This window comes from Blennius ocellaris (genome assembly GCF_963422515.1).
Source record: "Blennius ocellaris genome assembly, chromosome: 4".
NCBI lineage: Eukaryota > Metazoa > Chordata > Actinopteri > Blenniiformes > Blenniidae > Blennius > Blennius ocellaris.
In genome coordinates this window covers 22,680,330-22,694,154 of record NC_137653.1, presented here as the reverse complement: position 1 = coordinate 22,694,154, position 13,825 = coordinate 22,680,330, and the positions used below count along the sequence as shown (strand labels likewise).

Genomic DNA, 13,825 nt, shown 5'->3' with positions numbered 1-13,825 from the left:
TTCCTCCAAAAATGCAAATGAATACACACTTTTAAAAGTAGCTGAGTAGATTAATTGTAGTTGAAAATGACTAAAATTACATACGTGACTACAAGTAGCATTAAGTTCCCTGCAGTGCTGCGAGAGTCTTTCTTGTGGAAGGCAGTTATTTCCCTCTCGTCTCTGTGTACAGCTGTGTTTTCATGAATATGCACGTGTATTGAAGTGCATGTGATTTCTGTCAGAGGTCTGAGGAGGTGCTCTCCGTCTGATCCACGGCGTGAGATGTTAAGACTCACCTTGTTTACCAGCGGGGAGGGGGGGGGGTTGGCAGGACTGCTATCGGATAAAAAGAAACCCTCCTGCAAATTTATAGCGGCGGCCCGTGCGCGGGCGTGCGTGCACAATCCAGGCTATGCAGACGTGTTTTTTTGTGATACGGACGTCTCCCTAAGCCGTGGGCTGCAGCTCCATTCTCCGAATCAGCCGTGAAGTGATTAGTATTTTATTGATGAGCTCCTAAAAGTGGCAAGTGTGGGAAATTGGATCTTTGATCTCCTGGAGTTTGGGAAATATATCCTGAGTGTGTGGAGCTCTTCAGGTAAAACACCCCCTGTCTTACCAACAGTGCACGCACACACACACACAGACACACACACACACACACACACACACACAGAGACAGACGTGTCGTTTTGGAGGGATATTCCTCCCCTTCTCCAAAACACATATTTGTTTTGGATGTTTTCACTGAGAGTCGACACAGTGATTACAGATGTTCATTAACAAAATTGGGTATTTGTTTAAAACTTTAACCAATCACTTTGATATGCTAATTACAGTGTAATTTAATTTGAGCCCTGTAATGATGATGCTGTTATTATGGACATAAATGATGCAGTTAAGCTGAGAGTAATCTCATTTGCATACTGTACATGCCAGTAAATTAAGCCCTTTCCTGCGTTGCTTCAGCTTTAATTTTCCACTCCTTTTCACACAGCATCCCTCAGCCCCGGTGCCTAATAGCAAGCCAGCTTGTTTGATGTGGTGAACCGCTTCCTCACACTAAATCTAGTCACAATATGTAATACATAAAGGCTCTCATTATAACTCTAAGTGCCCTTTTAAGAAGTTGGTATTAATAAGCAGGCCGGCTTTCTGAATGCTTTGTAGTGATACACAAACACAGTTTTTGTCCCTCGCCGTAATCATCCTCAGCATTTCCTAATCTGCTCTGGAGGAATGAAAACTATCACGGCTGTAATAATGATGTACCCGGGACTCCTTAAAGAGCCCCTAATCAGATTGTATACGTCTTCCTCTGCGTGTTGATCACACGTGCCTTCAAAGAGGTGATTGAGTTTTGATTTTCCTACTTTGAAATCAAGATGAAGGGCATTCGGATCAGTTTTTTTTTTCTTTTCCCCCTCCATATAAAAAAAAAATAAATAAAAAAAAACTAATTTAAAAATATCACCTCATTGTATGTTTAGCGCAAATAATTTGGCCTCTTTTTTTTTTGATGTCTCGCTCAAAGAGGCGATGTTTTTTCCTTTTCCTTTTTTTCCTTTTTTTTTTCCAGCGGAGGGACACGGCCTTGATAAAAGCTCCTGTGTCTTCATTAGAGAAGCAGCACCTCGTGGCGTCTGATTGTCTGATGTTTGCAGTGAGAAGGTAAACATGTTTGTCATACAGCGTCGTATTTATGCTGATCAAACACGTCAGACTGGCCACGGTGAATGTTAAGGACTTTGGCTCGCCGGCCCCTGCCAGTCCGCCTCCTCTCTGTGTTTTGAAGGTTGGGTCAGGTGTTTGGTGCTTTATGGACTTTCGCACTAACAACACAATCGCCCTTCACTGAGTCTGCTCCTCCATTTTGCGCCATAAAGAATATTATTTTTCTGCCAGCCAATTTTCTCTGTTAGTCTCTAATTGGCTACATAAATCTCGGCCGCTGAGGGTGAGAAATGTTGCGGTGTCACACAGTGTAATCTTCACCCTTATTTACCAATTCATTAAGATTCATTGATGCAGGATCGGTGAGAGGAAATGACAACATAAATCAGACCTCCAACATAATGACCGTAATCAGTTGGGAATTGCAGAAAATGTCATGATGAACTATGTCCTTGTATTAGTGCCACTGTACATTGTCATTGTGCTGCTTTATGAGCGGGACGCATCGTCCTGACACGGGCTGTATTTAACCAAAAAGACTTGTTAAAACCTGATTCCATTAAAAGGAGCACGTTCACGGGAGGTCTTTTGGTGTTTAGCCCTTCGCCCTTTATCTTCAGTTTAACTGCTTAATGGAACAAACCGCTCTTTTCTTCTTTAACCCTCTCTGTCCTCTGTCGAGGATGCTTTTAAAATAAGATGCTGCTTCGGGCCGGAATGACCCTCAGCACCACAAGAAGGGGGCGTCGGCAGGAAAGACCACTCCCACATGACAGTAAATCAAATCTTTGAAAGCAAATTACTCTTGTTTTATGGATACCAAGATTGGGTTAGAGTTAGATTGAGTTCAAAATGGAAATGTTGTTTTTGTCATGTATTCAGTATATGCTCTTCTTCCAGCGTCACAAACACCAGGAATAGCTAGGCCTGGGCGAAAGATCTTTTTTTTTTTTTATTTGAGAATCATTTCTGATTTTTGCCAATTTCATTTTTCTTTTCCCGTCACATTTTCCCCCTGCGAGCTTCCGTAGCTCCTCAACATCTCAACACGTCTTCAGGTTAAAACGTATTGAGAGAATTCCTTGTTAGTGTTTTTGAAAATGGTTCAGTTAATAATGTGAACGTTAACAATTCAGTCACCTTGCAAACTGCAGACTTTTTTTTTTCTTTTCTTTTTAACAAAAGAACAGCTGGTACTTTGATTCCAGGAGGTCAATAGGGGTTTGTATTGTTAAGTTTGATGAAATAAAATCTAAACTTGTTTTGAGACATCTATGCCATTCATACTTTTTGTTTTCTTTTAAAAGTAAGGGGGGGGTCATAAATCAAATGTTTTGTGAGGATATCTGAGATTTTGGTTTTAGGCCATATTGCCCAGCTCTAGGATTAAGTTTCGTGAATATGGTGGTTAACATCTTGCAATCTTGCGGGTTCACTGATTGGTTGACGTTTCACATTCGCACTTCAAGTCCAATGCAACTCCTTGAACCAATTAGCACCAGCTATTCAAAAAGTCAGCTCATTTAGCTAGTAAGGCAGTGAGGCTGATGCTAAATTACAAGCCCCTGGAGGAAATTTGATATATGCAGGAATTTAAGTTGGGTGTAAAAACAGAAGAAAAAAAAAGAAAGTTTTCATCTTGCTACCTTATCAAAATGTGTTTTACTGCAGTTTATTAGAATTTATGTAAAAACTATTCATTACTTGTTGACTCAAGTTAGAGAAGGATGTACTGAGTGGTTTAAACAAGTCCCAATACGATTCCTCAGCTGAATTATCGCTGAGGCCTCTGTTCTGTTTCTAACAATGGTGCATCTGAACCACAATACATTGGGAAAAGCTTGTTCTGTCACTGTATTTTGAATTCTAAACTGAATTCACAATATTGTTAAAAATGTCTCTCTACCAGCTGGTGACCCTAAGAAACAAGTGCATCTCGTTTTAGTTCAGGGGCCTCATACAACTGGATCGGTAAAATACCTTTAAATGTAAACTAAAATGTTTTCTTTGTTGTGGCACACACACATGTGTATTATCACAAAACCAAACAATTACTGTTGGAAATGACTACAATAAAGCCAATTTAAATGTTACCTTGTGGTGCAAAGCCTTTATATTTCATGATGAATGGATGATTTGGGCTCATAGTTAAGTAATGATGTTGACATAAATACTTGAGTTCACTCCAAACTAATCAAACTGCAGCATTATTTCATGGTAATGAGCCAGATGTCAAAATACAGCTGAATGGCGCCACACGACAGGCTCAGAACTGTAGCAAAAGAGACTTACTAAGATTGTATGAATATGGGATAAATCTGGAGTTTTGTGAAATGGAATTCTATCAAATCTACTGCCTGAGTGATGATATCAAACAAAAAAGCCTGTAAGGAGCCATAGACCATTAAAATAGAATTGTCACTGTGTTAAAACGTCGTCATTTGTGTGTCAAGGTTAATGATCGTGTCTGGAAATCCAAGAGCTTAACTTGGGTGGGAGACGTACCCTCGCTGTGTAGAAGGGGTTAAATAGCAGCTGTTCAGCCAAACCTGACAGTTCCCCCTGGTTATCGCTCGTGGCACTGAGAGAGGAAGCATAATAAAGAATCCACCACATTGACGACTTGTTCGGCGGTAATTAGTGGCTGGCTCTGTGTTTGGAGTTGTGGCTTACCGCAGGTCCGTGGTGATGATTTAACAAATCTTCAAAGATTTCACCCAAATGTGTCGTCAGCCCACAAAGGAGGCGTGCACTCTGCTTAATTGACATCACACCCCCAAAAGTCATCGATTCTAATAATGTGCTTTTCTTTGCACAGGCACATGCTATTAATTAGACAAGTTCGTTTAGGCTAACCTCAGTTTTCCCAGGAAGATGCATCTGACACATTTCATCCCCTGGCAAGTTCGCTGGGGAGTAAGCCTTGCATGGATTGCAATAAAAAAAATGATTAAAAATATATGACACACTTTAAGTAATGTTAAAACAATAAGTGCTTTTGCAGCTCCCACAGGATGCAGACAGATTGGAGTTGTGTTTTTCTTTGGGTATGTGTTGTTTGACAGCTCTAATTGGTAAGACGAGCTGGAGGGGAAAGCGGCGCTTGCCTTGCTTTGCTCCCGTACATCTCGCCTTTGGTCAGGGAAAAGAAAAAAAAAAAAAGACAAGAAAAAAAAGAGTAGAAAAAGCAAAAGGGGGCCCCTCGTCTCCTGGTGTCTGTCCTCTCGCTGCAGTGTTAATGGGCATGAGCCACATGTGAGCGAGATTATCAAAGTCAAATGAAGGAGAATCGCTGTGAGAATGTGTGGCGAACCACTCCTAAAAGAGGCTCCACATCCCAGAATTACTATTCCATTCATGCACAACCAGATTTAAACTCATTAGACTCCTCTATTTACTTAGTCTCCGTCGGGCCCTGCTTGAACTAAAAATACCGTGGCCTGCCTTACTTTGGCACATTCCGTCATTGTCTGTGCACAGCGGGCCTTTACTCCGAGGTGTTTCTCACATGGCGCCATGCAAAGGAGACAAACTGGTTTGTGTATTTTCTGAAATTATGGATCTACTCAGATTCACCACTGGAGTCTGCCTTCCGCCAACCTTCTCATTGTTAATTTATCTTGAGCTGGTAGCGTGGTAATACATTGATAGTCGCATGAATCATCATTGTCGCCGCCACTCGGATGTTAAGCCCCTCTCCTCTGCTCCCGCTGCAGTAATAGGTTCAGATCTAGATTTCATGCTTGAGATTCCGAGTGCCGTCATCCCCATGTGTTATAAATATGTGTTTTGCTCGTATTTTATGCCTTTCTTGCCGTATGAAGGCGGGCGGTAACAGATTTTTGGAAATTCTATCAGAGAAGAAACACAGTGGATTGCAGAGTGTGGAAGGTTTCAGCTCACTCGATGGCAGGTTGTTGTCTTTATGAAAAACCAGTGGTGAAGGTGACGTGCAGCTCTTTAAAAAAAAAAAAAAAAAAAAATCCACAACACTTTGTCCGCCTTGTCTTTTTGTAATCACTTATTTTTGGCCAATTAAATTTTTGATCTTGCCGACAGACTAGCTCATAATCTTCCTATTCAAGCCACACATAAATCAAGCAATCCAATCCAGACACTGTGATTTATGAGATAACATCCTTTTCCTCGTTCGTTCACTGTAATATTTTACCACCCCCCCAGCGGCTCTGCACCCGGTTGTTGTGAATGCCAGCTCCCGGAGCCCTCCCTCCAACACCCTTTGTTGTTTCCACAAACCTGGTTACTGAATAATTGAGAGAGGTAAATGTTTAACATGTTTTTACAAGTTCCTCGCTGTGCTGTTTGTGAATCGAAGAGGCTCTGTTTGTGAAGCCTGGGAGGAAAAAAAAACACTGGATTGCTCAGCCCCCCCAACAGGTGATGCTTTTCAACAGGAGACCACTAAACACCGCCACCGAGGACCTCTTGGGTGTTTTCCCTCGTCCCGTCTCCTTCTCTTTCTCCGGCAGCTGCAACATGCCAGCTTTATTGCGCCTTTAAATGTCTGAAGAATTACTTTTTCTTTTTTTTTCTTTTTTTGTTTATCTTGACTTTTGTCCGGCTGTTTATTCTATTCCAGGCTGCATTTGCATCGACCTTGGTTCTCTAAAGCTTCCCCCTTCCCCCTCGCCCTCCGTCTTGCCCCTCCTCTCAGAACTTGTTTACACTCGGCCTGCCCCAAGTGTCACCTAGGAAATGGGCTGATCATTCCACCTGGTTAATATTAAATGGCTCCTGCAAGGAGACGTGTTTGTCCATAAACACAAACCCCTGCTCCCCCTGTTTACTGTAGTCATGGCAGCAATCACTTATTAAACAAACGGCCTGCTTTGTTTGCTGTGTTAGCAGGTTTGCTCTTAACCCGCACAATGTCTGAGAAGAACTCAGAAAAACACTCCTGTGTGTCTGGGCTCTGCGTTTCCTGATCGGGGGGTACTGCTTGCAAAGGGCGATCGGGGCGTGTGTTACTTCTGTATTGTCACAGTCGTCTGGAGATACCGCTCCCGCTTATCGGTTGGAGTGGCTGACGAGATTACGCACTTGTTTGGTCTGACCGCCGAGCCCCTTCTGGCGGAGTGTCGTCCCCGGGCTTTAGCTTCACTCGGCTCCACGTTCGGTCTTGTTCGATGGAGGTGGTTCTGGCTGGGAGGCAACACATGCCAGGGTGCAAGGGCCCACAGTTCGGGAAGCTCCGCCCGACGTCTGTGGTACGACGGAGTATCTTCAAGAGACAAATAGTTTGTTGTCAGCGATGAGGGCTGCGATAATGGATTATTTAACATGCAGCTTGTGTTTGTCTTTCAACTCCTTCCTGGCATCAGAAGCCAAAACAATTAGGGAATCCTTGAGAAGCCTTCTGTTTGCCGCACCTCCGCTACACCGCGATGTGTTGTCTAGTCTAGCAACCAAGCCGAACCTAAACAGGCCCTAAAGTGCAACGTCTCCCTATTGCACCCCCCCATGCGTCTTTATCTCTCCCGCCCAAGAAATGTTGTGCTTTTGTTGTGCGCTTGTGTAAACAAGGGGGAGGCCGTGTGAGAACGCCGGCGGATCCAAGCAGGTGGCTGGCCGAGGCTTTTACCGTCACGAGCGTTCAAAGAAAAACAGAACGCAGAGAAGAGGGTCGGCGCACAGCTGCGCGGGGCCCGACCCTACCTTTGAATCGACTGCTGACTTGTTTGAGCTGTTGAATTCCAGGCAAGCATGACAGGGGGACAAGCGTTAGATTTCCTGCGAGGGGGGGTGGGGAGGAGGAGAGGCAGGACTGATGAGCTCTGGCCGCCGGCTGTTCTTAACCTTCAACCTGCCTGGTCAGGTGGGAGACACATGTGACTCTCGTTTGTACTGTACTGCCCATATTTGATGCAGGGAAAAACAAAACAAGTGTAAACAAACAGAAACTCTGACCTTTTTTTTTTTTTCATCCAGTGTTTGTGCCAAACACTTGTTTTGTTTTGCAAGCACGCCCCCTCCCCTCCACCCCCCCTCTCACTCCCTCCCTCCTCCCTCCTCAGAGCAGACAGGCATCTAATAATCAACAGCACAGCCAGTTCTTTTTTGGTCAAACTGCTGGTGTTGCCTTGTTTTGATCCTGGAATTTCCATTATTTTCTACTCTTTTTTTTATTTCAGTTAAAAAATCCCAGACTTGCTCCATTAATAATAACAAGGATTTCTTTTTTTTTCTTCTTTCATTCCTTGTGTCTCCGTTGGTGTGTTTTTTTTCATGTTGAAATGTTTGTATTCAGAGCATGAACGCAAATGTTGTTAACCCCGCTAACTACTGCCCTATTTATTTATTTACTTATTTACTTATTTTTGCGGAACACTGGACTCGAGATCACGTCTGAGATCAGAGCACGCGTGGGAAAATTCTGGAGTTTTTTTTTGGTTTCTCAGTTTTTCACCGAGCAAAGTGAAAATATATGCATATAGAAACGAAGTCTTCTGGGTGAAGTCACGTGGCCGGAGTTGCCCGGGCCTCACAGCTGACGGTGGCGTCCCCTCGCTGCCTCAGCGCCCCCCCCCCCCCAGATTAATACTGTTATCAGCACAACTCTCTAATAAGGCTCTTTCCTATCCGCTTGATATTTATGATGGATAATGCCCATTTTCCATTTTCTTTTCTTCTTTTTCCCCCTCTGCCAGTATTTTTTTTCTCCTTCTCCACTCATGATATTGCAGCTTTGAATTATTCTGTGGTAAAATTAATGAGAAAGTAGATTTATGGGTTTCATTTGTTTGTCAATTCGAAAATTAATTGGGTGTTAATTTTAGCCATCCCCTCATCAGTGCCGGTTCCAAGCGTGAGCATTACTTTGCATTCATTGTGGCCTCTCTCTCCCTCCTTTATTGTGGGTCACTAGTTTTGCATACATTAAAATAACCCTGCGGCTCATTCTCTTGATTACTTTTGGAGACGCCATGCATTTGGAAATTTACGCCTTTCCGTTACAATTATGAAAATTTTTGCATGGAATGACAGTGCATGTATAATAGCCACTACTTCTTCTGGAGCTGCAGAAAAAAAAAAAGAAATAGTAAGGAGGAGTTATTTTTTTCCTGCATGTGGGGAAAAAAAAAAACTATTTTATGTGAAAAATAGGTGGGGGCGAATAACGTCAGCACATGGTTTATTTCAAATGGCATTTAATTCCGCTTGAAAATGTGTGTTTCTAATTGGTGTCTCGGAGGGAGGCGGGGGAGCCGGTGCAAGCCGGGGGCCTGTAGATGGAGTCGTGGCTGGGCCGCGTCCCATCCCACACTGTTCCTCTTGCGCACTCCTTGTTTAGAAAATCCCATTATGGAGGGGAGGGCCGTGCCAGACTGGAGGGGTGAGCCGGGTCAACATCTGTCTGGAGGGAGAGAGGGAGGAGGTGGGGGGGGTGTTGTGGTGCAGCCTCGGTCCAGAGAACAGGGGCCTGTAGGCCGGGCCCGGGCCGCTCAGACAGGCCCCTGAGTGTGGGGGCGTAGTGACACACAGCTGAACCGGCACAGGCCGCAGTGTCAGATGACTCACTCAGTTCTGCTTTGTTGCGAGCACGGCTTCTTCAGCAGTACAGATGTAAACCGTGGTGTCGTCTTCGTCCGATTCTTGTTCTGGGCCTGTTTTAGCTCCTCGCAGCCTCAAACTGCTACTGAACATCCAGGGCCTGAAAACGGCACCGCTGCTTATAGCGCTGTTTATTATTTTACCAATACTCCCATGTCTAGATTATTATCTCACCTATGCTCTGTAAATATTCTTGTGTGACAAGTTGTCAACCTCAATTTCCTATCTGTCAGCGTGAGTGTGTGTCCCCACGGTGTCTGCGTCTTGTTTAGATCGGATCTCCAGAGACTCCGCCGCTCTGCCTGTGTACCTGAGCGCGCCTAAACTCCCATTCCCTCTTACCGCGCCCTTCAACGCGACACCATAAATCTGCATTTAGTTCCCATTTTCCACATTCGTTCATGATGAGGCGCAGCGTTTTAAAGGCATTTATTCTGCTTCATATAAATAATTAATCAGCCAAGTTAATTCGCTTCTGCCCGACTTGGTCAGCTTCATTAACTGCCCCCCGGTATCGGGGGGCTGGGTGCGTCGATGCCGACGAGGCCTGTGACCAGCGCACAATAGCTGTAAATCATTGGGCTGATTTGAGGAGTTCAGGCGCAGATATGCGCCAGTGTCACTGGCGCTTATCCCCAGAGAGACGGGGGCGGTGGGGGGGTGGACGGCATGCCTGTCTGGCTCTTGTGTATCCAAAAACAGAACAGAGGACGTAACGTGTTACCAAATAGCTGAGCGTTCACACTGATTACTGCTGTTGTATTTGTACATAGAGCATGCCCCTGCTAGCATGTTAGCCCCCTTTCTTTCTTGGGTGAGATAAAGTCATGAAAAACATTTTTCCAACTGTGAAAGGGTTTATTTAAATCCAGATCTTTATTTTGGTGTTAATTGAGTACCCCTCCAGGATTTGACTGTTTTCGCTGGGCCACAGATTGGATGTTTCTCATGGAGATCCTTTGGCAGGCCTCACACAGTCGCCCTGTTTCCCATTAAAAAGCCATTCGGCCGCGGTTCTTCTGGGAGCCATGCAAGTAAATATATCCATTTCCATAGAAAGTGTTTTGTTTTGGAGGTCCAGTGTTTTCTTGGGCTCCTCTGCTCTCACTCGACTCAGGTTGGGTTCCTCTCAGATGCCTCTCGGACCCCCCCCCCCCCCCCCCCCCCCCCCCCCCTCCCACACACACACACACACACACACACACACACACACACACACCTTCCCGAAACCCTCCACCGCACCTCGCGATGGAGAACACAAACAAAACTTGAGTCCTGCTCAACTTTTCTACCGCCCAGACTTGTCATCTGTCGAGGATCCGCAAAGGAAAAGGGCAAAACAAAGTAGCAGTTCATTACTGTACTGTTGAGAAGCAGCCTGCGAGGGTGTCCATGTGTGTGTGTGTGTGTGCACGTGTGTTCTTGCCTCATTGCGTATGCTACAAGCAAACAAACAAGACCCAGGGAAGCACAAACCAACAGGGAAACCTGCAATAAAAGTGAAATTGTGTGGGAAGGACATGACAGATGTTTATAGTTTGGCCCACAGTTGAAATGCGACCTCATTGCTGTGTGTGTTTTAACAGCTGCTTCTCTCTGTCTCTGTCCCCGTTTCCCTCCTCGCTCTGCGCCCTCGCTTAGGTTTTTAAGTCATGATGCAAGAATCTGGGACAGAGGCGACGAGCAATGGACCATCCAATCAAAACGGGGGAGCCGGCGCCGAGGGCGTACCCAGCAGGGAGGGACGGCCTAAAAGTGCCACGCCGTCGTTGGAGGTGACTGCAGCGGACCTCCTGCACCTCCAGCAGCACCAGGTAGAACCCCCCCCCCCCACCCTCCAACACCTGTCTTCACGTTATTTAGCCATGTCATCAGCAGGCGCAGCCCGCCTGTTAGAGTGCCACTTAATATTTAATTTCTCCTCAAAGTACATCCAGTACATAAACACATTATTATTATTATTTATGTATATTGAGGCCCTGTTTGAATATTTAAAGAAGGAGAAGTGCTCTCTCCGCGTGATTGTGTTTGGTTGTGAACGTGTTTATCGTAGCATCTGCATTTTGGTGAAATATTTATCGCGATGTTGCGACATATTTTAAGTGTGTAGGTGCTGCAGGATTTTGTAGACAGTTAAGAAACCGCGGCATCCAATCCGGTGACAGCGCCCGCCCGCCCGCCGGCTCGCTGTAAACACACCTCGCACTAATGCCACACGCCGCCCGCGCGAGCCTATGAGGGAGCAGAGACGCACGCCGCGAAGCCGAAAACATTTTTCGCCGTCTGAGACTTGAGGCAAACAGACAAGCTCTTTCTGTCGGTGTCAGCGTTATGTGTGGCACACGACAGCGCGTTTAAGGAAACAACATTGAAAAGATCAGTGTGTCTTCTGCTATCTGGCTCCATCCGACAGCAGAGACCGGGGTTGTTGTCAGGAGCTGTTTGGTGATGATGCACAGGCCCCGTTGCCGTTGTCTGTTGTCACACCACATCCATCAGCATTTTTTACGGGGAGGAAAACAGTGCTGCAGGAGGGGGGGGGGTGTATCGCACTGCAACATATAGGGATGAGACATAACTCAGTGTTATCAGTCGTCATCTGTCACCGCTCGGCACTCCTGGCATTATGATGATGTCATAAACAACGCACTCAGAGAGCCTGAACAGGTAGAAGTCTGTTCATTCATCACCAATCACTCATGCTGCTCCCCTTAAAGTCCGTCTTTGGATTCACTGGGGAAATTAGATCTGAGTCTGTTCCATGTTTTTGTTGTGACGCCCACTGTTGACGGTTTCAAAACAATCATTTAATATTATATGGCATTACCACCCAGATAATTGTGTTATATTGGCTAAATGCTCTCCCTAACCCCTTGCTATACAGAAGTGCACTACCATTTGGTGCTTTTAGCCATTCAATAAAAACAGATGGAGGAAAAGTTTTTTTTCATAGAATAAGAAGGTAAACACCATTTACCTCCCTCAAATTGCCTCCTCCACAGGTTTTCTATGAGGCCTCATCAGACGTCTGGTTGGTGGTAAAACTTTGAAAAGCGGTTGTTGCTGAACCATAGAGCAAAACATCGCACGGTGTCATGAATGTAATACATTCAATTCCTCCAGCCTTTCCCTTCAACAATGTTAAGTGGAAGCATATCATTGTCAAGATGAGTTGTTGTCAGCAGCTGTTGATCCGTGCAGGTTAACGTCCAAATGCTTGAATGTTGAACGTGAGCCCGTGTGCCTGCTTCTTTTCTCCTGAAGCTACATGTATTATTTATTTATTTCAACTTCCCAGATGATATTAGTCCCAGATAGTGCCGGTTTCGTGAGACAACATCTCGGGCAACAACTCGAGCATTTTCGTGAACAGGGGCAGTGCTGGTTGACGACTCTGTAGCACCGACTAGTGGCCGGTGGCAGCATGACAAGTGCACTGACTTGTTCTGGAGCAAAACACTATTTCATGTGTGGACTCGTAAGGCCTGAATCACAAGTGGACACAGGTTGTTGTGTTTATAAGTGGTCAGTTTTACATTGGGAAAGAGGTATTGGTTGATCAGTCAGTAGAAATTGTGGATCAATGTGTGTCCTGTTTTTTTTTTTTTGCCTTAAGCCTTCTGCAGATGTGCTCTTCACACACCCCTCCTTCCTCCCACCCCGCCTTCTTTTCCAGGCCGGAATGAGCATGTCGTCAGTGAGAAAGTCACAGCCATACTGAATTCATTACTGCAGTAGTCACACAAAACCATGGATAAAATTTCAATAACTGCAGGCCACAGTTGAGTAAACAGTTGCACTGAAACTTAATTCCTGTTGACTTTTGCTCCATTCTTCGCCAGCGGCACATTCTGATTTGCTTTGCAAAGACAACGGGGCTACAACTTTGATAAATTTGAGGCAGGGGGAGAGAGGGGCAGGGGGGTGGGTGGGTGAGAGAGAGAGAGACAGAGAGAGAGAGAGTGTCATGGATGTGCACTTGACACCGAGAGAGGATGGAAATAAAGCCTCCCCAGTAGAATAGAGCCGGGCGTCCAAGCATGGTCCCTGTTTTCAAGTCATCCAGAAAGAACTGCCGCTCTCCAGCATTTAAAGGAGGGGGGAAAACGAGCCACTCTCTCAATCCCAGCTCAATATACTCCAGTCACATTCCCTGCCCTCTGCTTTCTGCTGTGGTCAATAACAAGAGCTGCTGCTTGGCTTCTGCCTTTTCAACGAATCCAGCGGTTAATTTCTGCCGCCGTGCAGAAACCGAGGGAGGTGCGTTAATTGTTGTGTGATAAATGACGCATGGATGGGGACGGAGGACGAGATGTCTCACTCTCATGACTCTCCTGACAATGGCTTTTGATAGGCTACTTACCGAGGTAGTGTTACTGGGAAGGCACACAGGCAAGCAAGTCTTTTTATTCTCCCATTAGACTAACCCAGGATTTTCACTCATGCACCATGAACCATGTTAATTGTCCCCTAGGCATTACGATCTTCGCTCAATTACTTGATAACTTTTTACTTTTGTGCATTTCGCCGTCTTTCCTTTGAAGTTTTATTTGTGGCCGGTGCTAATACATCTCTACCTGACACACCGAGGGTCCTG

At 45.3% G+C, this 13,825-nt stretch overlaps 1 protein-coding gene across 3 annotated transcripts in view; it reads left to right on the top strand.

Annotated features, from left to right (window-relative positions):
* The window catches only part of foxp1b (forkhead box P1b), a gene marked incomplete at its 3' end in the record, with an annotated part of 199,229 nt that overhangs the window by 96,914 nt on the left and 88,490 nt on the right, over window positions 1-13,825 (top strand). For all 3 annotated transcript variants that reach the window (XM_080495079.1, XM_080495078.1, XM_080495077.1), the window contains exon 6: window positions 10,870-11,042. In XM_080495079.1, the coding sequence (XP_080351205.1) occupies window positions 10,881-11,042 (162 nt within the window). In that variant the 5' untranslated portion in view covers window positions 10,870-10,880. The remainder of the gene's footprint in view (window positions 1-10,869; window positions 11,043-13,825) is intronic.